Raw genomic sequence first — 27,973 nt, 5'->3', positions numbered from 1 at the left:
ATTTAATTAGGGATTATTACATATACAGTATACTATGTTAAAAAAAATCATGTAGTCCCACCCTTAAGATCCACAAATGTCTTTTTGATCTACAAATATAAACTGGGTTCAGAAATACCTGTTTAAAAGTTAAAAATGTCAAAGATATTCACACATGCTTTTTACTTTCTTGTAAATTAATTAAATGTATTCAGATATTTTTTCATATGGGAAATTGGTCCATATATTTGCAGATCTGTTTTAAAATATCTATAGACTAGTCCACGCCCATACAGTGCGTCTCTCAAAGCGGCAGGCTTTCATTCTTCATCTTGCCACTGCTGAGGTTGTGGATCATGGCGATCATAGTTGCATGTTTGTTGAGCTTCGTCTCCAGCTGATTCTTCTGCAGCTCCAAAGATGACACCTGCAAAATAGGAAACATCAAGAAAGGTTCAGTGAGACTTCAATTTTTCAGTACATTGGCAGAAATGGTCTTCCATACAGTCTTGTTTGTTTTTTACTTTTAAACCATTTATTTTTACAGTGTATATTATTTATATTATTTTTATGTTAGTGTAGATTTAACAAAGCTCTTATTTTCTTGCTTTATATGTGTTTAAATGTGTTCTTTTTGTGTTCACACTGTGTTTTACTGCTACTGTGTATTATTTTCTTTATTCTGTTTAACTGATTGGTAGCTTGGTTTTGATGGTTGTTTTTGCCATGCGGCAAGCTAAACTTTCCTCAGAGTATAGCCTACAGATTGAACTTCCCCTGCTTCAAAGCAAACTAAAGGATCACTAGAATTAAGGACCAACCATGTTTGGTAGGATTTATCTATAACTTTGGAGTGTTTTCTACCTGAATACTGGTCTGTTAATTCAGGCAACATTTCTCTGATCATTTGATGGCTTCAAATAACAGATTTAAAATGCCTAAAAATATGAGCCTCAATTTTGTTTTAGAATTTGTTAGAAAAAGAACAAAATCAAATAAAAACAATAACACACTAATAACTTTTGATGCATCATTTAATGTTTACTAATGAAGTGTTTTTCTCCTCTTCATTACCTTGATGCTGAGATCCTTCCTGGCCTGCTCCGTCTTGTTCAGCTCCTCCCTCAAAACATCCACCATCTCCTCCAGATCTCTCTTCTCTTGATCCTTCTCCTTAACCTTCTCCTCCTCTGCCTGCAGTTCACCACGCAGACCTGACGGGAATGAGGCAAAGCATTTAGTGATGCAGACTAGGGTGAATGAAGGGAATTCATGTCCTAGGATGCCTTCCAAAAATTTGCTCCCATTTCCCAGTAAAAAAAAAAATGCCAGCGGAATTTAGCGTGTGTACTTTTGTACTATAACAAAGACACCATCTCCACAATGCAACCTCACTATCAAAGTCTGACCTTAAAACTTTAGAATTACAGTAATATAACTGGATCAACAGAGCCAGGCTTTGATCTTTCATGTGTCTCTATATTTTGTGGACATTAAAGATCATGATCTCTGTTAATATGCAACTTGTGATGTAGTCAAAGTTTTTCACTGCTGGAAAGATGGTCTTTTCATAAAACTGGGTTGTCTATTAAAAACCGCTCTGCAGATGCAGGTTTTACAAGCTGACTCATGATGACATCAGACCAACCTGTGATCTCGCTGCTCTTCTGCTGTAGATCTGAACGGAGAGATCTGATCTCCTCATCTCTCTCCTCCAACACTGACGCCATCCTGACAAACACAGACAGAATTTATAAAGTGCGCTGATGACTGAAGGGTCAGAGGTTTACTTCTTGCAGTATTCATGTACAAAGAAAGATGCAGAGATGAGATGCAGATGTGTGTGGATTACTTCTCATGCTGCAGCTGCAGTGCTTCGTGGTTCTTCCTCAGAGTGTCGTTCTGTTTGGTGAGTGAGATGTGAGCTGTCTGCAGCTCCTTGAGCAGTCGTTCGCTCTCATTGAATCTAAACAGGAGATCAACCTTTAACACACTTTAAAAAAAAACTTGCACACACATGATGCTAAAGCCTCAGGGAACCTTCAGTCCTCCAGTTTGTTTCCTACGGCTTGAAACTCAGTGGAAAGTTTGACTGTTGGATGTTACATTTAGAGATCTCATAACCATGGTCAACATGTGATTATAGCATCTTTATTATTCTGAAGGCTGTGCCATGGTTCAACAGAACCAGGCTCTCTCTGTCTGAGCAGGCTCGAAAAACACTAAAGCCTCAGTCAGAGATAACAGGCACCAGGAAAGTGGCTTTCTGCTTCAGGCTCTGTGCACGTTCCCACAAAATTAGTCAAATGATCCGTTCAGTGCATCATTTCCATTAAGTTGCGAGAAGAGTACTTGCATTAATATTATTAATCATGTCAACTCATGGGGGATTATATTTATTTTATCACTATTTATATCTAATGTGACAGCTGCTCTTTCTACAGCTCGGAAACTTTAAACTTGATGCAGCAAATTTAAACTTCATACTAACTTTAAACTAAATACCAATAGACTAATCAAGTTTGTCATCTGTGTTCTATCAGCAATAATATACCAGTGGTGTGAAGTGGAGTTCAGCCAATCAGGACCAAACATAAAACCTGGTCCCGACCAGGTTAGGTCTGCTGCATAAGTAACCACGGCAATTTAGCCAGGTTAAAAGAGAGCCACCTTTGTAGGGCAGAAAACTCTAGCTTTAGGCTCAACATACCTGGCTAAGACACTAATCTGTTTTTCACTAATATGTTTTTATAAATTAAATAAAAACACTGAAAGGGAAATCCAGTGCAGTCTATCTGTTTCTTTTAAACACCCCAAAACAGAAAGTGAACCAGGTGAAGAGGCTTTGGTGACTAAGGAGTCAAAACAAATTTGATCCCAGTCTTTGTAACTTCCTCTAAAAATTATGAGCTGTTTGTGCTGTTTGGCTCCGATGTTCCTAACACTTGAGAACACGCAAAGAGCTGAATTTAATGCATTTTTTAGACTGTCCAAGACCAGCGGATACACTAAATTTAAACAGATCTGTTGTATCTATGCTGCCTCTGACCTGTGTAGCAGGGCATTGTAGGCTCCTTTGAGGGCCTGGTGTTCCTCCGAGTCCTTCTGAAGCTTGGCATTGTGCTGCAGCAGCTCCGCCATGTCAGTCTTAGAGCGCTCCACCTCTAGCACCTGGCCGCTCAGCTCGCCCTGCAGATCTTCGCGACCACGCTCAGCCTCCTTTAGCAGGGAGCCTAGCTTACGGGCCTGCAGACAAAGATGCACAGAGAATAATTCATGTCAACCATGAGAACATTTAGGCTGTTTATATGTCATAATAAAAAATAATGATAATTTGAGCACCGTGATGACTGACACATTTACTACATAGTGAATTCTTTACTCTGACAAAAATCGAAATAACACTGTGTTAAAACCAAAACTCTGAAACTGGTGCCAAACATTATTGATTAATGTCATTTTTGTCAATAAAATCAGAAAAGAGTGACAAGAGTTCAAAGTTTGTTTTGCCCATCAAGAGCCAGAAAAGACTGCAGTTACATAAAACAGAAAAAAGTAGGACATTTTCACATTTAAGAGGCTGGTAACAAAAAATCTGCATGACAAGCACCTTAAATCATTAATCAATTATAAAAATAGTAATCTGATTCACAGGATGTAGACTGTGGCTATGAGCCTGCTATTGGGTAGCTTATTTAGAATGGCATCCCCCCTTCCTTCCACTATCTGCATATTAACATTTTCAAATCCCCTCTGCTACAGGAAACAACAGCATCTTTGGAGCTAACAATATACATGCTGAAAAATGGCACATTTTGACAAAGATTTGTTGTTTGTTGTTCTGTGAATTGTTGTGAAGATCCACACTGAATAAACAACTTGTGAACAACTCTGCACTCTGTCTGGCAGAACTCTCATGCCCACTGTTTTCCCATTTTGTGACAAGGCCAGTTGGAGTTGATTTGCTCTGGTAGCGGCATGCGCCAGTGACACTGACTTTTACAAATGTACCAATCTGTTCCACTTCATTTGAGCTTCTGTGATTTTGCCGTAATAATGCTCTGCTAGAGCCACATACAGCCAGCAAATAGTCTAGGGTTTTAACTGGTTCAATGTGTTCCTCCAGAGCTAAAGAATAGTCAGGCTTCACCTCTACAGCACCTATTATCAAATTATGTTTGTCATTGTATCACTAAGAGTTGAATCACACATTGACATACAACTTGTAATGTTTTTCAGGGCGTTTTCTTTTGTAGGGCCGTTTTAATGACAGTGCTTGCCTCCCAAATGCAAATGTTCCACCAAAAGAAGTTCACCCACGACACTACTTTGCAAGAGCACTGTCGCTGCATCCTTGTCTTGGCTCCACCAACAATGATTGTGATTGGTGAAAGAAACACTAACAATCTAGAGCATTTTTTTGCTTTATAGCACAAAGATAATTGGTGATTCCAGACCTTTCTCTAGGACAGACATAGCTGTGGAGATAGATCTGACTGTGCAAAATGAGCAAAAAAGTTGCCAATTCATTTTCTGTCAGTTGTTTCAGCTCAGGACAAAAAATGCTGCACATTTACCTGAGGAACTTGAGGACAATAATAGTTCGTCAGACTAAAGTCTGATTTTTGTCTGTTACCAGCAATAACATCTATTCCTGTCTATCTGTGTAGCTCTGTGTGTGTGTGTGTGTGCGTGTGCGTGTGCGCGTGCATGTGTTACCTCGGCCTCAGCTTGAGCTTGCTTGAAGCGATACTGAGCGATAAGACGTTCGGCCTCAAAAAGAGCCACAGCCTTTGCCTTCAACAAGTCCTGAAGACGACTCTCCTCAGACTGACGAGGAAACACAAACTCAAGCTCATCAGATTTTTAATTGTGTGTAATCCAGATATACAGTACAGGCCAAAAGTTTGGACACACCTTCTCATTCAATGCGTTTTCTTTATTTTCATGACTATTTACATTGTAGATTCTCACTGAAGGCATCAAAACTATGAATGAACACATGTGGAGTTATGTACTTAACAAAAAAAGGTGAAATAACTGAAAACATGTTTTATATTCTACTTTCTTCAAAATAGCCACCCTTTGCTCTGATTACTGCTTTGCACACTCTTGGCATTCTCTCCATGAGCTTCAAGAGGTAGTCACCTGAAATGGTTTTCCAACAGTCTTGAAGGAGTTCCCAGAGGTGTTTAGCACTTGTTGGCCCCTTTCACTCTGCGGTCCAGCTCACCCCAAACCATCTCGATTGGGTTCAGGTCCGGTGACTGTGGAGGCCAGGTCATCTGCCGCAGCACTCCATCACTCTCCTTCTTGGTCAAATAGCCCTTACACAGCCTGGAGGTGTGTTTGGGGTCATTGTCCTGTTGAAAAATAAATGATGGTCCAACTAAATGCAAACCGGATGGGATGGCATGTCGCTGCAGGATGCTGTGGTAGCCATGCTGGTTCAGTGTGCCTTCAATTTTGAATAAATCCCCAACAGTGTCACCAGCAAAACACCCCCACACCATCACACCTCCTCCTCCATGCTTCACAGTGGGAACCAGGCATGTGGAATCCATCCGTTCACCTTTTCTGCGTCTCACAAAGACACGGCGGTTGGAACCAAAGATCTCAAATTTGGACTCATCAGACCAAAGCACAGATTTCCACTGGTCTAATGTCCATTGCTTGTGTTTCTTGGCCCAAACAAATCTCTTCTGCTTGTTGCCTCTCCTTAGCAGTGGTTTCCTAGCAGCTATTTGACCATGAAGGCCTGATTCGCGCAGTCTCCTCTTAACAGTTGTTTTAGAGATGGGTCTGCTGCTAGAACTCTGTGTGGCATTCATCTGGTCTCTGATCTGAGCTGCTGTTAACTTGCCATTTCTGAGGCTGGTGACTCGGATGAACTTATCCTCAGAAGCAGAGGTGACTCTTGGTCTTCCTTTCCTGGGTCGGTCCTCATGTGTGCCAGTTTCGTTGTAGCGCTTGATGGTTTTTGCGACTCCACTTGGGGACTCCACATTTAAAGTTTTTGCAATTTTCCGGACTGACTGACCTTCATTTCTTAAAGTAATGATGGCCACTGGTTTTTCTTTAGTTAGCTGATTGGTTCTTGCCATAATATGAATTTTAACAGTTGTCAAATAGGGCTGTCGGCTGTGTATTAACCTGACTTCTGCACAACACAACTGATGGTCCCAACCCCATTGATAAAGCAAGAAATTCCACTAATTAACCCTGATAAGGCACACCTGTGAAGTGGAAACCATTTCAGGTGACTACCTCTTGAAGCTCATGGAGAGAATGCCAAGAGTGTGCAAAGCAGTAATCAGAGCAAAGGGTGGCTATTTTGAAGAAAGTAGAATATAAAACATGTTTTCAGTTATTTCACCTTTTTTTGTTAAGTACATAACTCCACATGTGTTCATTCATAGTTTTGATGCCTTCAGTGAGAATCTACAATGTAAATAGTCATGAAAATAAAGAAAACGCATTGAATGAGAAGGTGTGTCCAAACTTTTGGCCTGTACTGTATGCAACAACCCTCCAGCAGGAGAGGTAATACTTTACTCTAAAGACCTTAAAGCATCTACTGCAGTCTAATGTCTCTACCTTACAACACATCTTACCTTTGTGAATCCCATATTGTTTAGTTTTTCTAGACACTTTGTCCAAAAGGTGTTTGAGGCAATAGTTTTGTGCTGCTATTGTGTAAGATTAATTTATCTTTTAAGTCATTTTGTATTTGTATAAAATTTCATTGCTCTGTGTGTGGAAAAAAGAGGATGGAAAAAGAAAAACTACACATAGTACAATGCAAAAATACACTCAGTTGCAAAAACTCAAAACTGAATGCAATCATATACAACAGCAGCATAAACACCAGCCCCAAATGTTACCACAGACCTTAGTTCAAACTGAGGAAAGGCTTTCCAAAGGCAGGACTTATGGCAAGTGTTCAGAACCAAAGCAGGATCACGACTCATTTTTAAAGTAAAATATTAAGCTTACATCCAGCAGTACTTGTCAAAATATAATCTCCTCTCTTCTGACAAACATACTCACCGCAAACACAGAGAGCTTCTGTTCGTAAACATCGATGATCTCGGACACATGTGAGTGATTAACCTGTTCCCGCAGCTACAAACAACAAAGAGAACATCAGTGATAAATGCTTTTCACACTGGAAGCAATAAGTTCATTGTAATAGTTTCAACATGCTATTTGTCACAATGACAAACTACTATGCTTTGTACATTTATGACATATTGTCACTGGCTGTACTCAATCAAAGTGTGTCCTATTCTCTCAAACAATTTTATATGAATACTTGTTAGAGCCCAGAAGAGCTAAAATGATCCAGTTATCTATTAGACATAATCTTAGTAAGAAAGAAGTATCTCCAAATGATCTTGCCAAACCCCAGAAGGTCAAGACCCCAGGACTGGAACAACATCACTAGACTACACTTTAAGTTATGTTTTATTTCATGATGTTGACACATCCAACTGACATTTTGTTCCTCTTATTTATTTGTTCAAATGGCCACGTTTACTGGCAACATTTGTGTAATTTAAGAAATTCAATTTTGCCTTCCTCAGGCAAGGTTAGCTTAGGTTTCCTAACTGAAGCAGCCCTAAATATATTTGATCAACATAAATCTTCAAAAGTCAAGAAAAATATATTTTGTTCCTCTACACATTTTAAATTAAAAGTTGAGAGGAGAATGCACACATACATTTCTGACCTCAAAGCATGACTTTTAGCCTCCATATCATCAGACTCTTTAAATGAAAATAAAGGCATAAATACATTTTATACACTGCACTAGACATTTAAATGATGCTTTCATACAAAATGGGCTAATGTGCTAATAAATGCAACAAATTAAAGAAGCTAAAATACCAGATAGAGGTGAACAAGTGTAAGATTACCTCTAAGGTGTTCTGTATCGTCTCTGCCAGATTGTGGACGCTCTTGCTAGAGCCACTGGCAGAGTCCATTACACTGGAAGGTGGGAACTCCTGCACTGCAACATGTCTGACAGACAGCTCAGCCTCCTTCTGGCGATAGGCGTTGTTGGCGGCCATACTTTCACCCAGACTTTGGAAATATGGTTTGATTAAATAAGAGTGGAAACATTTCACAACATACATTATATTCACATAATCAATTTAACCACCAAAATACATTAAGATTTTTGTATTAATTGTTATTAAACATGCAAAACACTAAAGCAGTCTATTATTGGCCAAGTTACCAATATACTGTGCCAATTTCTTTAGTAACAGTAAAACCAGCTATAATATTGTAGTCTGCTACAAGTGAGTATTTTGAGAAAATAAGACGATAAAGTCTTTATGGCTTGTGACACCATCAGTAATCAGTGTCTACTTGACACTCATAAGTTAAGCCTTCGTATAAACTGAAGTTATGCACAGTTCAGAAATGATCTTTCCTTCTGATTGTTTCATTTAAAGGAATTTTAGAGACATTAAGAGGTGAAATTATCCTGTGTAACAAGGAAAAAAAGTAAAAAATTTCAGAAAAGGCAAAAATTAAGGATGTCAATGGTTAATTGATTATTGGTGGGTTGCCATTAATAATTTAACCGACTAAAAATATATCAACTGATAATGTCTGGTGCAATAGTCAGAAAACATGCAGATTTCCTGTAGTATGCACATGCGCCACTAGGTGGAGCCTCTCACTTTATAATGAGACTGAGGCTGTGACTGAATAGTCAAAAGAAACCTCCTTTTCCAAGCACTTTTCCTTAACCTTACCTAACCAACCTCTTTTTAATGACTGTAACACTGAAAAGACCTACCCTGCTCTACTAACAATCTTTATTTTTTTTAATCTGTTTTCATGACTGAGTCAGTTTACGTCCTGGATACATCCTTCAAACACGTACTGCAGACCCTTCTGACTGCTTCCCTCTGAAATTGCTGTGTTGTTTTCCCGAAAAAAGTTATAATATTTTTCTGGGAGTGCAGTCAGTGACAGTGTGTGCTCAGTGCTAGCTCCAACAGCATGATGGACGATCAGCAGCTAACAACAAAGGGGCAGGGCTTAACAAAGGGTCAAATGGATTTTTCTGGTTGGAAACCTCTGACCTTACAGCGTCTGTCAGGGTAATCAATACACACAGTGCCTCTCTTACCTCTTCTATGCTTAACATCACCAGACATAGATGGGGCCTTCTGTCTGTACTACTACTACTACTACTACTACTACTACTACTGTACTCCTTCACCGTTGCATGTTTGTTGTTGTCAGAAACTTATGACTGTGTCCTCTGGTGCCATCCAGTGTATGTATCTATGCCAACTTAAAGCAACACAATAGAGGATTGTGCTTTTTATCTCACGGGCTCCCCCTACAGACGAAAAACGGTATTGTCTGTTACAACTGTCGCAAAAATCTTTTTGCGTGTGCATTTGTTGACAAGCCAACGATACTGGTGAACTTCCTGAAGCTGGCCGTGTAATGCGTGATCATCATGTCTTCAGAACAGGTAAAGCAGCCTTTTAGCACTTTGTACATGCATGATTAGGCTGATTGCTTTATTTATTTATTCATTTTCGAAACTCAGAAATGAGTTGCTCTCTGCATGTCAGGGCTGACCTCCTCCTCACTGCGTGCGCGTGCACACACACACACACACACACACACACACACACACACACAAACTCAACAGAGTAAAGTCAGACAACAGCAGAGAGGCCGCGGTGCAGATGAAGGGAATATAACTTCAAGATTACTCTAGCTGACGACAACTATGCTTGTTACTGTAAGTAAGTGCGATAAAACCTCTGCCAGCCAAGCCAATACTTTATCAATACATGTGATCAGCATGTAGAAAGCCATATTTCAATCTGTTCTGTCCGCAGTCTCTCATTCACCACTATTATGATTTACGATCGCGGTCAACACAAGCACATCTCGCTTGCGGTGCTAACAGCAAACTGTTAAAGACAAACTAAAATGAAAGCTGTCTGTATGTAGGCTAACACTTTATCTTAACATGTACCTGAGGCAGCCGGCCTGCAGACAGTGAGTCTCCTAAGTAGAGGGTAACAGCAGTAACAGCGCCAGATCACCATCGCTCAGGCATCCCTCCTCCTCTTTCAGCTCTCCCCAGTGTGTGAGAGCCGGGCCAATATTAATCCTTGCTCGAGCTCTTGTTTTATCGCTCGCCCGTTTTCTTTTTTTTTGTCACCTTCACCTTCTTCATCGGTTCAGCCACGACAACCATGTCTAACTTCGTTCACCTCGGTTCAGCTACGCTACTCTAAAGAGAGGAGGGGGATATGACATATGCCGTAAAGCAGCCAAATTTTGTAGTCTTTTTTGTGTCCGGGTTCCTACCTGAACCCCGAAACTGCATAGTGCTAGTGCAAGCGAAACAGATGCTCTCAAGCAATGATGGAGGTGTTATCCAACCTATTGTGAGTTGATGTACCATCACAAGGATCCTGGATATATATTTTGAGGGCTCAAAAACTCCATTGTGTTGCTTTAAAGGATGCATGTGGGTAATGACGGCACAACATTTGAAATGAATGTATTTATTTGCGCATATAAAGGAAGTATAAATGAGCCTTTAGTCATGTTGTGCCAACAGATACATTTGTTTTTAAAGACTGGTTGGTGATAAGTGATTTGATTTATACAGAAATATCATCATGTTGTTTCCAGCGAGTGACTCACACTAGAGAGGGGAAGTCTGGGAGGGGTGAGGCTTCAAACAACAGACAGAGTCCAGTCTGCACATGCTTTCTGTGGTGGGACGTCAGGGCCAGAGAGAGGGGCATCACTGTCCTCTGGTCCTGAAAGGAAAAGACAGAAAGAAAATAAAACCCAGTTCAGGCCAAAGATTTCCAACAGGAGGACGAGTTAAAACTTGCAACTACTTGCAATGCACCAGTCTGCAACATTCTGAAAACCTGCAAGTTTACGCCACTGCAACTGGATGAGATGGTGTATTGTCTCCATAGCAACAACTCTCTGTACTTCCTCATGATTATTTTGTGGCTGAATATAATTTGTAGCTTCTTAAAGTATGAATGAGGATAGTGATAGTTAGACACTCGTTACAGTTGCACTTCAAGTAGTGATGAAATGACATAAACATAAACAAAATTACCTGAGCTGCAGAGGGACTGCAGCCTATTCATAATAAATATGCAAAAATAATTTAAATAACAAGCGCAGTTAATCAGTCAACAGGCGTGGGGATGTATATGAAACAGGCTCAGGCTGCTGTCAGAGAATGCCATATCAAGCGAACACGCCATCTGCTGACAGTTTGCAATTGACTTGGCCAGCGGACAAGTCGACAGGTGACTTGCCTTCCATTCTAAAACCAGCCATCAGCAACTTGACAAGATGGATCACAGTTGACACCATCAGCCAGCTGGAGTCGACTGGCCAGTTTAAATAACTCTTCACAGAGAAAACCACAGAACAGAAAAGAAAGCAAAAGATAAAGCACAGTTTGTGACGGAAGTGATATGTGTGAGTGTGTGTGTGTGTACCTGTAACATCCTATAGAAGCTGGTTTCCATGTCCTTCACCTGTTGTCTCAGCTTGCTCATCAACTCGAGAGTCGTCAGCAAAGCTTCTGCACACACCTGACTGAAAAACAAAACACAAAATTATTACTGTTTGTACTAAGGCTGCAACCACTGGAGAAGTATCAACATCTTTCACAGGCATCTGGTCAGAACTACAGCACCCACTCACCTGAGATCGTTGTCAGAGCTTGGGAGGTGGCAGGTGAGAGGGCTGTTACCATGACAACAGGAGAGGAGGGATTCAACCTGCGAGAGGCAGAGCTGAGCGCTCACATGATGGGACACCAAGGATCTGGTGGAGTCCTCAGCACACAGGAGTGGAGGAGTTAAGGCTTCAAAAAGAAACATAAACAGACAAAATATAGCCACAAGTAGCGACCCTGGGGTTCAAGCCAGCATGGACTGTTAGAAGTTTGAAGCTGTGAAGGATCAGGATCTTTGACAGTTTAAAACACCTGCATTAAAGACTGGTCAATTCCAGAAATAAACTTCAATAGGCTAAATTAAAAATATCCATCGAGTTTAGGGAAGTTTGCACAAACTTTGATTTATGGACAAATTTTGCCCCAGGCCCATACACTTGTTGGAAATGGTGGCGCCCCCTATTGATGGATTTTAAATTAATTTTACACGTGGTTAAACATTATTATTTGACATATCCTGTGCGTTTTGTTATGATTGAACAAACCAACAAAATGCATTTTTCAAAAAGTTAGAAACAGCGGTGAATCTAGTCGGATGGACTTTAACAGTTTTGAGGCTTTTTGTAGAGCACGTTGAGCTGGACTTGTGTGTCGAATTTCAAGTCAATCTGACTTACAGTGTCAGGCGTTATGACCTTTAATTACAGTGCCCTCATAGTCGATTGAGGTCATATTTCTTGGGCAGCATTACACAAAACTTCCAATAATTGGTGAAAATGTTGTTTCTGTGATGCAGATGATGCAGAACAACCACCACTCCACCCAGCTTAGTGTTGGCAAGGTGCTGTGCCGATGTCTGCTCTGATGAAGGACCAATAGACCGAAAATCTTTTCTACGCTTCTTCTTCTACTGAAGAAAAAGAATAAATCTGCACAAAGACAAAAGGGTTTCAGTCACAAGGGAAGGATATTAAGCAGCAGGCTGGTGACATGTGTGATGCGGTGGCAGTGTTTTCTGAGGTGAACGTCTCCCTGTGCAGGATCGAGGTCCCTCAGCAGCCCTAACAGGACGGGAAGCAACATTTCTACGAAGCTCAGCACACATTCAGACACACTCTCTGCTCCCAATGCCTCCTGGACAGAGAGAGAGGAAGCCACATGAAGGGGAAGAGAAGAGGAGAAAGTAAAAAAGTTAGCAGAAACAAATTAGACCCACAGCTAAATCAAACACTGCACTTAAACTTCAGGTCTGAGGTCAAGACTCAAAACACCATGTGAGCTGTGTATGTTTCTCAGCTCTGCATGCACTGACCATGAGCCTCTTCACACTTTTCACACACCATACGTCCATTTTCTCACACAGCTAAAAATATATTTATGACTCATAATGTTGTGGTGTGTAGAGAGGACACAGACAGTGCACAGACAGACATCAGCAGTGAAACACTGCGGTCAAGCCAGCGGTCGTTTGGATTTTGATACTTGTCTATTCGTGCTGTTATGGTACCAGTGCTTGGAGCTGCCAAGCATCAATCATTATATTACATACATCAATAATTTATTAAACCCTGTATACTAAATGAAGTATTTTTGAATATGTGACATCACCGAAATGTTTCTGTGTTAGGTTTGTTGAGAAGTGCAATGGATTTCTGCTCAAAACGTTCCTATGACCATATACTCTTTGGTATTGTAACACACTGAAAATGTCCTCATTTTAAAACTCACAAGTTAAGTAAATAAAAGCTTCCTTCAGAGGTTTGGTGGAATTTCCAATGTAATCTTGTTCAGGATGACCCTGGCTAAGACCATGTCAAATCTGAATTTACTGCACAGTTTCTGAGACAATTAAAGGGAATGTTAGCTCAAATTACATTATAACACATTGATGACTTCCTCATATTTGAACTGTTATAAAAAAGAAAATGTTGCAGTGGTCAGTGTTGGATTTCTTTTGGTCAGATCCAGTCGCGACTGTGGCCGTAGTGCTGAGAAAGAAGCACAAATACACCAAATGATGCAGTAAAAACATGCTTTGGTGCTGGTACAAAAAAATGTGCATATAAGGGTAATGTTAGAATTTACATGCACCAGTGCATGTGCACAGGTGAACAGTGAACCAGTAAAGAGAAAGAGAAGCGCACAAAAGAACACACAAGGCAAGACAAAGAGCAATGTTGGATAGGAAGGTCAGTACTTTTTTACTGCTGACCAGAATGTGTCTATACCAAAAGCTGGCATCAACTGTCTGGTCAGAATTGAAAAAAAAAATTATCAGATATTTAAAGATTAAATTCACAGATTTTTTTTCTATGGTCATTTGTGTTTAGACAACAAAATTTTGGGGGAAAAAAATTATGTTCCTCAAAATTAGATATTGGAAAGTGATTATTTTGGCATTAGTGCTATGAACCTGGTCTCATAAAAGCACTTGTGACAAAAAAAATTCAAACAGAGGGCGTCCTGGTGGAATTTAAGATGTTGACCATGTAATCACAATTTCAAGTCCCATCAGAAACTTCTGTTGTATGTCATCGGTCCAGTCCTATCTCTATCAAACAGGCAAAAATTCACAAAAATATAGATTATACATTTTAAAACAACACCCAGCCCTGACAATGAACACTATGAAGTCGAAGCCCGTTTGGCATCTAGTTTTAGTTGATGCAAATCAAGGCCAAATGAGTTTTTTGCAGCATATATATAGCCAATGTAACGTTAGCACAGCCACCACAGTTGATACAAATTAATGCAAAACTAAGTATAAAATACTGAATGTGCACATGTAGATGTGTTTGATCCAAATATGGATCCATGCTTGTGTTTTTAATCAAACTGTTTAGACCATAATTCAGTGCTGCTCAGAAAGCTGCAGTAGAGTATAGTACAGTGGAAAAAATAAGTACTGTGGCTGCAACACCATTTTAAATTTAACCTGACACTGATTCAGACAACCTGAATCATTCTGAAACTGACTTAATGAGGACTCACAGTGCAACTGTTCATGGTCAAACCACTGCACCATGCTTTTGCTTCACACTAGCTGACTAAGCAGACACACCAAACCGACATCAAAGAACTACAGCAGTGACGAAAGCCAACTGTTGCGTCGTCTACGTCGCCTCACGTCACCCTGTGTCAGTTGCATTTGAACACACTACACAGACTACATACGACGGCCAAGTAGCACGTATGTTCTGCGCCTGCGTAAGAGAGAGCGGAGTGAGAGAATGGTACATCCTGTCAGCCAAGGGGTTTCCTATCTGTGCAGCCGAGCACCGCAGCACCTCCACGGACTATTACATCCAGACGGTCCCGGTGTTTCCTCCGCAGGCTCCACTTCACCCAGCTTCACTCAGCTGCCCGATAAACCCGCTGCTTCTTCCCATTTCAACCTGAATAACAAACCAGGGCTTGGTGCTCCGGTTGGATCCAAACGGAGAGCCGGGGCTAGCTCAGAGACTAGCGGAGGCTAACTGGCTGTGCTTCCCTCCGGTCATGCTGCGGCTAACGCTCCGCTAGCTGCTCCCAGCTAGCTCCGGTTTGTTATTCACGTTAAAGTGGGAAGAAGCAGCAGGTCTGTGGGGCAACTGAGTGAAGTGGAGCCTGAGGAGGAAGCACCGGTTAGCCTCGGTTTCACTACAGGCAGATTCACTCACTACAGGGGCGAGGAAATAAAACCTGAACAGCCAATCAGAGTGATCTCTCTCACCGACAAGCTCTGCCGCCGATTCAACATGCTCAATCAGCTGAAAAGTCGCAGACGCTAAAGTGCCAACGGTGCGGGACACACCGCAAAAACTAGACCGACAGACGCTCACTGATGGTCCGACTTTGGTCAACGGCAGACTGTCGGCTTGGTGTGTCAGGGCCTTTAGACCTCTGAGTGTCTCCTTTGTCCCAGCTGTGCCGCCATACCTCTAGCAGCTCTTTTAACAGCTGCAGGGCCTGGAGTGAGCAGGACTCAGCACCCTCCACAGGCGAGCTCAGCCACTGCACTAGGGCAAGCCCGGACTCAGCCTTGCGTCCACCGTCCAGTCCGCCCCCCTGTCTGCGACCTGCTGCTCGGAGTCTGGGTCCTGCCGGCTTGAAAACCACCTCACACAGCAGCAAACGCAGCCCTGAGACACTGCACATGGCCAGGAGAAGCTCCAGCACCTGCAAACAACACACACAGAAGTTGTGATGAGGAATGTTCAAAATTTCCCCACATTTTAAGAACTGAATTTAAATTGAGACGTGTGCAAATTCACACACATTTTCGAGGTCAAAATTTCAAAACTTTTCAATGACTTTTCAAGGACCCATTTAAAAAAAAGTTCTTGCCCCACTTTTCAAACATATCAGATTCAAAGTAACTATTCACACCTAGTTTCAGCGAGCAGGCATACATGAAGGGAGAGACAGATTGCAGGGAAAAAAAAAAAATCAAGAAACGTACATGATACACACTGACACATATTAGCCCTATGTTACATCACATGGAATGTTATTCACAGAAGATTACGGTAACAATTTCATTACACAAAACAAAAGTTAAGTAATTCCATGATTTTACCAGTCCTGGAAAATGTGTTTGTGATATTCCATGACTTTTACAGGTTTTCCATGACTGTGGGGACCTTGTTTAAATTCTTTGTTCTATTTTATGCTACTTTATACTTCTGCTACGCTAAATTTTAGAGGCAAATATTGTACTTTTAAATTCACTACATTTACTTGATAGATTTGAAACAGGCTCAGATTACACGCATATAAGGAGAAACTTCACAGATGTGTTTCTAATCTTAAACATGTACTCACTGGAAAATTTGAAAAAAATAATGCATCACACACTACAACACATGATTATGATTATTCAGATCACGATTATTGTGGAGTGAGGCGTCGGTAGTGCAGTGGATAGTGCTGGCGCCCCATGCACAGAGGCACTGCCTTGCTGCAGCGGGTTCGATTCCGGCCTGCAGCTCTTTGCCACATGTCACTCCCCACTCTATCTCTCTCCCCATTTCACACTGTCCTGTACATTAAAGGCAAAAAAAGCCCATAAAAATAATCTTGAAAAAAAAAAAAAAAAACATTATTGTGGTGTAACATTAACAATGCTTTGTTGGGAGAAAAACAGGCAGAAGGCTGAATGAGACTGGATGAGGAAATGGTTGAGGAGAAACGCTCAGCACGGGATCCTTATTCTTCAGCGAGAATTTGAGAGTTTCAATATTTGTCAACAGTAGTGCTTGCCAACAACAACATCAGCTGCTCTGTACCGATGTAATCATAACTGTAATCAGCCAGATTTTAAATCAGCAGCCCTGATGAGTCTGCGAGCAGTTCAGGAAACTTGAGACTGGATCTGTAGATCTCTCACCATTACCAGATAATCTGAGCCAAACATCAGTATTGACCAAAGTCTCAGACCAGGTATCCCCTCCGATTATCAGGAGGGTGAGTTGGGGATAAATCTGCCCGGCTTTAGTTACTTTGCAGTCTCAGATTATTTATAAAAAATTTATATCAAAATAAGTCATGATGCATGAAGAAAGATTAAACTACCCCTCAGTATGTTAATAAATTAAAATGAGCTCCACCTTTACCAGCTGCACCACTTAAATTATGAACATATCAATCCATCAATAATCATAATACACTAATGTAACATATTATCATGAATTATTACTTTTGGTATTTTAAGTGTATTTTGATGCTTTTGTACTTTTACTTACGTAAGGGTATGAATTTTACTTGCAACAAAATCTTCTACCAGTTTTAGGACATCTATGCTATAAATTATTTAGTTTTTGTTTTTTTTTTTAGTTTCTGAGTAGAGTTAAACAGCTGTGTGCTACAACCTAAAATTATCAGCATGTGGTAGGATGAAGTTGGACATTGTTGATTACAAGCTGCAGCAGAAACCTTTTTTTTTTGTACTATCACATATTTATTTTTTATGTATTTTTATTTCATGTATTTTTATTTATTTGCCTTGTGTGTGCATATATTGATATAGTTATGTATTGTTTATATTTTTTGAAATCTAATGAAGATAGTATATTACAAAAAGGCATCCTGGAGGGCTACAGCTTAAAGACTGAGTGTGAAATAGCAACTAACATCAACTATCCGGCTGTAGACCTTTGTCACCCCCTTCACCGCTTATTTCCTCTCACTTCTCTAATGTACTCTATCTAATGAAAGCAGAAAAAAACACTTTTACTAACTCTCTTTTACCACAAAAGGTCAGTGGTTACTGCTCAGATAAACATGATTTAATTCACAGCATAACATTCTAACCATAAAACACAACTGACACATTTTCGACAGCAGCAATGGTTTTCGTGTCTATTTGTGCAGTAGGAAAGTTGCATAAACACATACAGAATCATGTAACATGTATAATGGGGTGTGCACCTTTGCTGCAGAGTCGGGGTCTTTTGATTGCAGCAGTCCTAGAAGTTGAGACACACATGCTGAGAAGTGCTCATACCTTGAAAGGAAAAAAAGAAGGTTTTAATTCACAGTCAGGTCAACAGAGCCTTAAAGCAAACACTAAGGTTAAGCGCTCTATGTTAGAAACGTATGTGTGTGTGTGTGTGTGTGTGTGTGTGTGTACCTGGTAAGGTAATCTGCTATCTTGGGGTTTTTCAACAAATCAACCAAAAGGTCGACAGAGTATTTTCTTGTCACAGTGCCGTCGCCGTTCACAATGATGTTGAACACAAGCTGAAAAGTCTGGTGGATGTTCTTTGCATCAAAGAGCTGATGGAGAAAAAACACAGACACGAACAAAGAGGATGAATGTGACTGGCATCAGGGGATACCTTGTAGTTTTGTATAATCCAGCGGATGTGAGCTGACTCTAGGGCTGTTGCTCAAACTACAGATTGTACCTCTGCATTTTCTTTCTTTAACACTTTAATTTGATTGTTCTTACTAAAACCTTATTAAAGGGTAGAGAAGAAAAAAGAGTATAAAACAAAACAAACAAACAAAAAATTAATAAAAAGATCCAGATATCCCTGTCTCACAAAACTTGTTCATCCCTGTGACATATTCAGTGGTTTAGTCTCTTATGTTGTTTGACATGCAAATGTTGCCCATCTCTCCCATTTCTCTTGAGCTCTTATCAGTTAACAGTTCCATATCATATATCTATTTCAAAATTTTTAGCCATTTATCTTGTGTTGGTGGTTCTGCTTTGTACCATTTCTTTGTGGTGGCCTTTTTAGAAGCTGCCAACACAAGTTTTCCTCTCTTAACCCAAGTCCTAATGTCATATAACCAAAATACAATACCATGCATGATCTAGATATGCCATAGCCTAGAATTTTGATAATAACTGTACGTACATTTACCCAAAACTTAGTCTCGCGTGACCAGCCTCCCTTACTTCAGAATGGTAGTCTGGGGACATTCGTCTTTCGTTTTGTAATAGAAATGGGCAGGGACATCCACGTGACAGGGTTGCCATAGGTGTGGCACATGTGTTACATGTAACAGAGACATTACAGCTCTGCAATATAGCAGGAATCAAATGAAATCACATCCATTTTAATCTCTTCTTGTGATGCACTGAACACTTCCTTTTCTGTTGTACTACGGACGACAATTCGGGGAACAGCAATTCCGGTGTAGGCGGGTGTAAGGCGAAGCTAATCAGCCATTGCTCGGGGAAGTACGGAAGTACACGGATTTGGATCCAATCACATCACTGCCGCTGGGAGCCAGCGCTAGTTCTATTACAACCTTCCTATGGGAATGTCCACAGACGACAGAGTCAGCCAGTGTGCTGACGTCATCAGCGTCCATGTAAGAGACTACCCAAAACTGTACAATTTCAGGATGGAGCCAAAATACATGAGTATGATTTATTGCCCCACTTCTCCTCCAACTTGGTTGTGGTATAGACTGATATTTGCTCTTAATTCATGGTGTAATAAAGAATCTAATTAAATTCTTCCAACAGTATTCTCTCCAAGCATGTGACGATGTTGTAGACTGTTGTGTTAAGGGATGTCCCAGATAAGGTTTTTTGCTCCCGTCATTTAATATTCATTTACTCATTTAGTATTGAGAACCTGCCGATACCGAGTCCTGTTACTGTGTTGCCTATTTTTTTGCCTAAAATGTCCTCAGAAACATATTTTAGCTAACTGCTATATTGTTTTCTGTGCCAAAACAACCAAGTGATATTACATCACCAGCCCGCATGAGTGTTAACTTAATTGGCCCGATGTGGCACAGTAAATTTTAGCAATTGCAGGTTTTCTACCTCTTGAGCAAATGCAAATGCCACAGCCCTTGGTCTCTGGTCATATGGCGCCAGTTTCAGAAGGATGTGTCTTTCTACTTCATACACAGACTAATTTTATTTTGGCTGTAAAATACTTCCTTAAGAAATGTGTTTACAACAAGTTTGTTTATTTATTTTCACAGTGGAAATAAAAAACTGATGTGAAAAGGAGAACAAACAGAAAGATGGAACCAAAAAAACCCTTGTCATTTACCAAAAAACCAAACATATACTAAAAAGAAAGGAACTGCAAATTAAAATTAACACAATCACTTTTTGTCATAAGTGAGAACTATACAACGTTAATAAGTGGTTTATCTAAAGGGTTGCAAAGTCCTACTGGCCCAACAGCATAGATAACTGTAGATTGTGACAGAGCTACACTGCTAATTGACAAAAAGAAAATAGCAGTATTTTAATATACACTGCCATCCAAAGTTTGCAGTCTCCTGCCACAAAAGCTTGATTGTGTCCAGTCAGATATGTGAGGTGATGACTCTAAATGTTTGAATGTTCTTTGATGCTTTTTGTAGACAGTCATCTTTACAAATAGATGTTATTTAGTATGAAGGGTTTGTTTTGTACATGGAGAACAAAACACTGCACAATGGTTCAACCAGACTGACAACTGAAAGAGACAAAGATCTCTCTGAGAACAGCTGCATAACAACGGAAGAAATCAGAAGTCACTGGTAAAAGAAACTTAAAGCTCAGCATCAAAAGGGGCAGATTTAATTAGGGACAGGTTCGTGATTCAGTGTCAAGTGCACAGTAATGCCTGTAACAAGCTGGAATTAACTTAAGCTAAGCTCTTCTTCAAACGACACTTTCAAAAGGTCAGTCCAGAGTGAGCACTGTTTGAATATGAGCTGAACATACTATAAGCTGATAAATCACAGTTTAAACCTATTCAATCTAACCACTGAGCAACACTGCAGAGGGCCCACAGAAAAACAGACTAACTCAATATTTCGAGCCCAGCTGCACCGCTGTGGTTCAATAATTATATAAATTTGAGCAGATCCCACCTGCAGTGTGTGTCTCCCACCTACCTTCTCTCCAACCCTCTCATTCAGAGTGAGGCTGGCCAGGATGGACAACGTGAAGATCACCACAGTCAGACTGTTGTGAGCCAGGAAGTTGATCAGAGTACGGTAGAATGGCTTCACATTGTCCTACGTGAATACAAACACACATATTAACACACAAGAAAAAAGCTGAGGTACTCCAAATACACATTTTCCCGTCACTTGGCTGACAGCAGATATTAGATTTGTAAGAAAATGTTGCACTGAAAAGTAAACGGGACTGCAATATTGGTACTGATCCCTAAAGATCCAGGACCTACATACTGGCTGGATATCCTTTTCTGTTACAGTAAAAACATGCCAGAGCATGTGAGTGGCTCGGGGAGTGAGAGCGGATGGATTTTGGATGAAGCACAGAGCAGGTTCTTTAAAAAAGCTGAAGTGTCGCCTTATCTACTGCTCCATCCCTCTCCATATTGCTCTGGTAGTGCTCAGACCATTAATTTAATCAGACGAATCTGCTGAGCTTGTGTTTATTTTTCTGGTTTGTGTTTAAGCCAAAATCAAAATACAGCAGTTTTTTGGGGTTTATTTGGAGCGAGCAGTGAGCGATTTCAGTGACGGAGGGAAAATCTGAGGTGAGCGTGGAGTGATATCCAGCACAATGGCACTCAGTGCAGGACCGGAGAAAACAAACAGCAATGTAAGTGAGATCGGAAATTCTCTCTGCTGCACTCCGCTCACATGCTCTGCAACATGCAAATACAGAGGGAAATTACAGATAGAAACAGAAGAAAATTGCATCCGCTTATTTGAAGTATTTCTTTGTCCTCTGACGTGATTTGAAACTGAAACTTCATTCAACCTTTATTTCTTTTTCCTTCGTTTTTCTGTCTTTGCTTGTTCTCTATACTTCTAACAAGTCAAGTCAGATTTATTTCTTAAGCACATTTAAAAACAACCCATGTTGATTAAACTGCTGTACGCCACCACAGCCGGTAGCTAAAAACCACAAAAAAAGACAAAAGGATTTAAACGCTACTGAGTAACAGTATGTTTTAAGCATGGACCTAAAAGAGTCAGTGGAGGGACAGATCTAATAGGGACGGGGATGTTGCTGTTTACGGTCTATAGGCTGCAATAGCAAAGGCATGGTCAGTCCTGAGCCTTACTTTAAGTTCATTGGACACACAAAAACCTATAGTCAGCTAACCCGAGGGGCCTTATAGTCAAACAGGAGAACTTCGCAATCAATCTGGACCGTACTGGCAGTCAATCGAGGGAGGCCAGAATCGGGGTAATATAGTCCCTCTTCCAGGTGCCTGTCAGGAGCCTGGTGGCTGCATTCTGGATGAACTGCAGGTGGAAAAGGGATGACTCACTGACTCATCCCAGTATAGAGGAAGCTACAGTTGCCAAAGAGGATATTAAGCTGTGGATGACTTTCTAAAAGATCTCTGAATGAGAGAAAGGACTTCATTTTGGCAACAGTACAAAGCTGGAAAAACTGGCTTTTACTCCTGCTTGAAGGCAAATCAAATATCACACCAGTTTTTGACATGAGGCTTATATATTAATTTGTAAATTCATTTTCTGCAGGCCTGCATTGATAATCAATATAACAAAAGCTGATATTTAAAAAAAAAAAACAGATAAATTAAAAAGCCTTATAATGTTGTTTGTATTTCTGGAAATCAGTTTTCCAGAGTCCAGAGTGACGTCTTCAAATGTCTCGTTTTGTCTGATCAGCAGTCAAAAACCCAGAAATTAATATTTCATTGACTATTACCTAAGAGTAATAAATGTAGCAATGTTTTATTTCTTATTTTGATCATTAAAACAGTTCCAAATTAATGTTCTGATGATGTACTGATCAGTTAATTGTTTTAGCTCTACACTTCAGTGTTCGGCAGATATGATTATCTGTTAACCATTCTGTGATGCTGTCAAAATAAAATGCTATTGAACATGTTCATTCTCATCCTCCCACACAGATAGTCATTCAGTGTTAATAACTGTATTCAGTCAGACTCACCAGAGACTTGATGTAACTCTGCACTGAGTGGTTGTCTCGACACAGGTTGGCCATGAGGCCAAGGCATGGCATGATGATGTTGTCATTGTGAGACTGGCTGTGGCACAAGACCCAAAGTAAAATGGTTACGTGAATGTCAAAAACACATCTGTTATTCATTAAATCATATTGGCAGGTGGGATACTTACATGTTAGTCATAAGAAAAGCAATGAGCTCATGGATGTAGTTTGTAGACTGGAAGATGCGAGCGTTGTAAGTCAGTTTCTGCAGCACCTGCAAACACTGAATGATACACACGAGGTGGAATTACAATTAATTATCAATTATTGAATTTACCCTGCAAATGTCTTTTGTTTCTGGTTTAAAAATATTCAAAGATTGCACCTCAACCATAACCAACTGTATGTGGATGTATGGTCTTTCAGTAAAATAGGAGAACTACTGTCTTATTTTTAGTATAACAATATTAACTATATTGCTCAAAGCATAGTACTTAAAATGTACATTGAAAATATAGTGTGCACACAGCAGAGAACACAAGCACTTGATGACCCACATATGAAACATTAAAGAAAAAAAGTTGCCACCTTTTATGTCCATGTCTAATCAGTGTTGATGGTAAATGATTTTGATTACAGCGATAGATTCCAAGTGCATTGTGTGCTATATTTGACAGAGAAAGCTGAGTTTGCAGCTGCAAAATCTGTTGTCTTTCCTGTATCTAGTGCCATCATTTCATGAAACACTGACGTAGTTAGAGGCAGAAAGAACTACAGGTTAGATTTCGCCTCCAAGTAGTCAGGGAGCAAGCGCTAGATGCCGCTAAAAAACAGAACATCCTTGTTCTCTTCACTTGTATTGTAAACTAGCTACATTTCCAACAGCTAAAATGGCAGCCCAAAATATGAGTGCAGAGGATGTTATGTTATTAGAGCCAGAGTACATAGCTTAAGAAATCAGCAGAGAGAAGCCGAGGTTGCATTGAGTGTGAGAGGGTATGTCTGCCGAGGATTCTCCAGAACCTGAGCTGCCGAGAGCAAACACCAACTGATTGGGCCTTTGCTCAAATTGCCCTCAAATGCCAATCGAAAATTAATCATTCTGCTGCAATGAATTTCAGCGTGGGCAGTTTTTTTGGATGCTGTCGACGATGCTGGATGAGCCAGTGTGTGCGTTATTATGCATGACAGTTTTACTCCTCACTTGGAAAGAGGTGTGCTGGAGACCTTTTTTAGGACCCCAGAGACAAACTGAGAAACAAACTGCTTTTATTGTGAAACAAACTGCTTTTATTGTGAAAGGGAGAAAATGAAAGGATTGAAGTGAAAATGTGCTGCCATGGACAATGTGAAAAATAATAAATGGTGTTGATTCACACTGGTTCAGACAATGAAGCCTGTGCATTTTGTTACCTGCAGAAGAATAGGTTCAACCTCGGCTACACTATGTTTTGGCCAACGAAGTAACAGCTTTAAGCTAGTAGCTCGTGCACAAGGCATCCTGGTACATGTAGGCATTGTCAAACACGGCTCAGGGAGAAGAAGGACTCAGCTGGACATCTACATAAAAGGTGTCACATTTTCCTTTAAAGCCAACTGCAGAGATGGACTCACCTGCAGCACCAGGGGCTCTCCTGGTGTGGTGCTGTGGCAGTGGATGACAGACGCCAGAGTGCTGCTGAGGTTGTAGATGCTGTGAAGAATCTCCCGACTGTCATCATCACAGGCTGAAAGGGAGAACACACAGGTGGGGAGAAAAATAAAAATTTTTGTTTCAGAAAGAACTCTCAGTTCAGTTTTCTGCCTCAAGGAATTGAACGCCTGACAGTGCTGCTTTATACCTTCACACTGTCTTATTAAAGCACAGCAGTGATCTTTTTAAAAGGTCTCTGTACATAAAGGAAACAGAACTTTTGCTTGAATACTTCAAGGTAATTTGTATGTACCAAATAGGTAGGCTCATGACCCACAACTCCCCTTTAATTAAGACTCAGTGACACTGTATGTATTCAATCTCTTTGTACTCTCAACTGTATGTTTCTAGTCCCTGCTGAGCTGCTGACGTTATAAGAAACACAGCAATACCCTCAAAGCAAAATGGAGACCAATTGCTATTTATGAACCATCTGATTTAATGGTTATGTGTGACCTCAATCCAGCAGCAGTGAGATGTGTCAGATCCTATTTGTGTGCATCTGAAACGAGCTGTGGGTGGTATGGTGATGTAGTGGTTAGCATTATTCCTGGTTCAAACCCGGAGTGGGGGTTCAAACACCAGGGTCAGGGAGCCCTTCTGTATGGAGTTTGGGTTTTCTCTGGGTACTCTGGCTTCCTCCCACAGTCAAGAGACATGCAAGCGAGGTTTATAGGTGACTGTGAGGTAGGTGTCAGTGTGAGTGTGAATGGTTGTCTGTCTCTGTGTAAGCCCTGTGACAGTATGGCAACCTGTCCAGGGTGTACAGTGCCTCTTGCCCAATGACAGATAGGATAGGCTCCAGCCCCCCCCCCCCGCAACCCCTAATAGGACAAGCGGTTATGTAAAATGAATTTAACTTATTGTCTGTGCCAGGAAGACTCCCCAGAAGCTAACTGGATGGAAAGCTATTAAACTGACACTGGCTCCAACTTCTATGTGATGCCAACACAAGGACCAAGGCAATGCGTGGTGTGAAAGGAGAAAGTTGTAGGTGTGTAGAATGTATACAGGTGCACTCTACCTAGTTGTGACAGCAGGGAGATGATGGAGCTTGTGAGGGTCGGGCTGGTGTATGGGTCTCCAGCCAGCTCAACTAGTCCACTCACACACTCACGGGGCAGAACCTGGCCTGAGGACAGCAGCTGGTCACATTTAAGACCTGACACCCCCTGCAAACATACATACATATGTAGGTAAACTTTAGGCTGCACAGTGTAAATTCACACGCAACATTTCAACCAGCTTTCAGAAAAGCTTCCAACATCCCTACCAAAGTTTTGACTTGTTCTCACAAGGCTAAACAGATTTTTGTTTTGGTTTGACCCTAATCACACTGTGCTGTGCTTTGAGAAAGCACTTTCAAGAAAGCAAGTCAGCACTTTCTTTTCACCACCTCATTCAATTCTCATACTTGTTGTTGCCATCTTCACTACATTCATTTAGCAGATGTATTTCTCTAACACAACTTACAATAAGAGTATTCAACCATGTGGGTACAACCCAAAAAATTGCAAGAATTCATGCAAGTACATCAACTTCACAGGGTTTCCACAGTTTAAGACAATATAGATTTAAGACTTTTCAGTGCCACCCAAATTCCATTGAAGGAAAAGAAACAAACCAACATAAACCAATTATGTGGGATTATGAAGGTTTTTCTAACTTAAAATATGACACTTTCCTCACATTGCAAAGATGAGAGTAGAACAGAACTGGAAAGTACCTGCCAACAACTGTTTGTTGGCAGGTTTTCTTGGCGATTTTATGTTTTGTTAATTTTCAGGCACTGCCTTGATTCCCAGCAGAATGATTCAGTTTCTGTGAGTTCACAAAACTTTTTGCATAAAACACATCAAGTGTTCTATGTGTTGCCTTGAATCGGTTTCGGCCAGGCCCCAAAATCTTGGGCTAATGGCCGCTTCCCTGTGTCATCCACATTACAGTGACAGCTAGCTAGCAGACAGTGGATCCTCTGCTCTGGGCATCTTGGCCGTAAACAAAATATGATTGTTGTTGATTCACTGTCCTGATTTGTATGACATAACTGCAAGAGGCATGTGGTAAGTTACTTTTAAAAAATACACGTTCCCAATTATTTAGAGACTTTACAATGCAACATTAGAAAATAAGATTCATAAAAGCCTACTTTCCATGTCTTAGCATATTGAAGACATTTGAAAGATTGATTTAAGACTTTTTAGTACCAATTAATGTCTTATTTTTAGATTAATTAATTCAATGCCTTTTAAGACTTTTTTAGGATAGCAGGAACCCCTTACTTCATGTGATATACTGACCTACTTCAAGTGCTACCTGTAGATATAACAGAGAAAGTTGTTGTTGTTGTTGTTTTTTAACAAAGCTATGAAATGAATTTCATGCACATTTTTTTGGTAGGGAAGAAGTCCGAGGTCAAGGAGAAATAATTAGGGGTTCTTACAGTAGCCTATATATGTCATCTGTATAATTATATGGCAATGTTTATATCAGGGATACTCAACTTGCTTGATTGTTTAAAATGCCCTCCCTTTTAAACACACTTGATGCCAGTTGACTGCTAGAATATGTACATTGTTTAACCTCTGATTTTCCAGCCTTGTTGGCATATTCCACCACAGCCTTGTGTCCCTTTTAACTCTGAGACTAACCGTGTTCCCCTATGTTCATCAGCTCACCTCCACTTGTTCCTGCAAGTGGGCTGCGTTCTGCGCCGTCCTACTGCCTCTATACTGCTGGACAGCCAGCAACAGAGACTTTAAACGTGTAGTTGTGTCCATCCTGCAGAACAGAAGTATTATCTTTAAGGTTATAATGACGAGACGTCGCACTATCTCGCAAAACTGCTTTCAAAGCAAAGTAACGTCCATCTTGAAGTTGCTAACGCTACGCTAGCTAACAAGCTTACCTACAATGTCACAATACCAAAATAAACAAATTTGAAAGTGGCTTAACATTATATACCGCTGCTTATATATTAAATCACACATTAATCACGTTCGTGCTTGTTGGTTTGTAAAAGACTACCTATAGTGATTCCTCTCCCCCAAGAAACATCAACAACCGGCGACGCAGCAACTACTTCCTCCCGCTTCCAGCTTCGAACCGGGAAGGAACGGACCATGTCTGAGCAAGGGGGGTGAAGGCCAGGGTAAATGTACAACGGTAAGGCTAATTTTCATTTGTGTATTATATAAATGAATAAATACTAATACCGGATTGGTTATGCCTTTACATC

At 40.6% G+C, this 27,973-nt stretch overlaps 2 protein-coding genes across 2 annotated transcripts in view; one reads left to right on the top strand and one right to left on the bottom strand.

Annotated features, from left to right (window-relative positions):
* Positions 1 to 27,973, top strand: part of LOC125882247 (uncharacterized) — a 98,286-nt gene that overhangs the window by 42,765 nt on the left and 27,548 nt on the right. The gene's annotated exons all lie outside the window — the stretch shown is intronic.
* Positions 9 to 27,896, bottom strand: cip2a (cellular inhibitor of PP2A). Its single transcript, XM_049565980.1, has 22 exons — positions 27,763 to 27,896; positions 27,414 to 27,516; positions 25,760 to 25,907; positions 24,657 to 24,769; positions 23,231 to 23,325; positions 23,043 to 23,139; positions 21,032 to 21,154; positions 18,300 to 18,445; positions 18,098 to 18,173; positions 15,608 to 15,847; positions 12,661 to 12,823; positions 11,716 to 11,863; positions 11,508 to 11,607; positions 10,681 to 10,799; positions 7,899 to 8,067; positions 7,030 to 7,104; positions 4,699 to 4,809; positions 3,029 to 3,225; positions 1,832 to 1,945; positions 1,628 to 1,710; positions 1,054 to 1,193; positions 9 to 406 (listed from the first exon to the last, which is right to left on the bottom strand). Exons 2-22 carry the CDS (start codon positions 27,513 to 27,515, stop codon positions 284 to 286), a joined length of 2,682 nt encoding a protein of 893 aa, XP_049421937.1. The 5' UTR covers position 27,516; positions 27,763 to 27,896; the 3' UTR covers positions 9 to 283.

This window comes from Epinephelus fuscoguttatus, linkage group LG21 (genome assembly GCF_011397635.1).
Source record: "Epinephelus fuscoguttatus linkage group LG21, E.fuscoguttatus.final_Chr_v1".
Classification (NCBI taxonomy): Eukaryota; Metazoa; Chordata; class Actinopteri; order Perciformes; family Serranidae; genus Epinephelus; species Epinephelus fuscoguttatus.
The sequence above is the reverse complement of the archived record's forward strand: the minus strand, read 5'-3'. Positions and strand labels throughout refer to the sequence as shown.

Excerpts from the sequence above, each read along its gene's own strand:
- cip2a (XM_049565980.1), bottom strand. The coding sequence starts at position 27,515 with ATGGACACAACTACACGTTTAAAGTCTCTGTTGCTGGCTGTCCAGCAG. Across the intron at positions 18,174-18,299 it reads ATAGCAGATTACCTTACCAG|GTATGAGCACTTCTCAGCAT; the intron begins GTACACACACAC and ends TTTCCTTTCAAG. Across the intron at positions 7,105-7,898 it reads CGATACAGAACACCTTAGAG|CTGCGGGAACAGGTTAATCA; the intron begins GTAATCTTACAC and ends TGTTGTTTGTAG.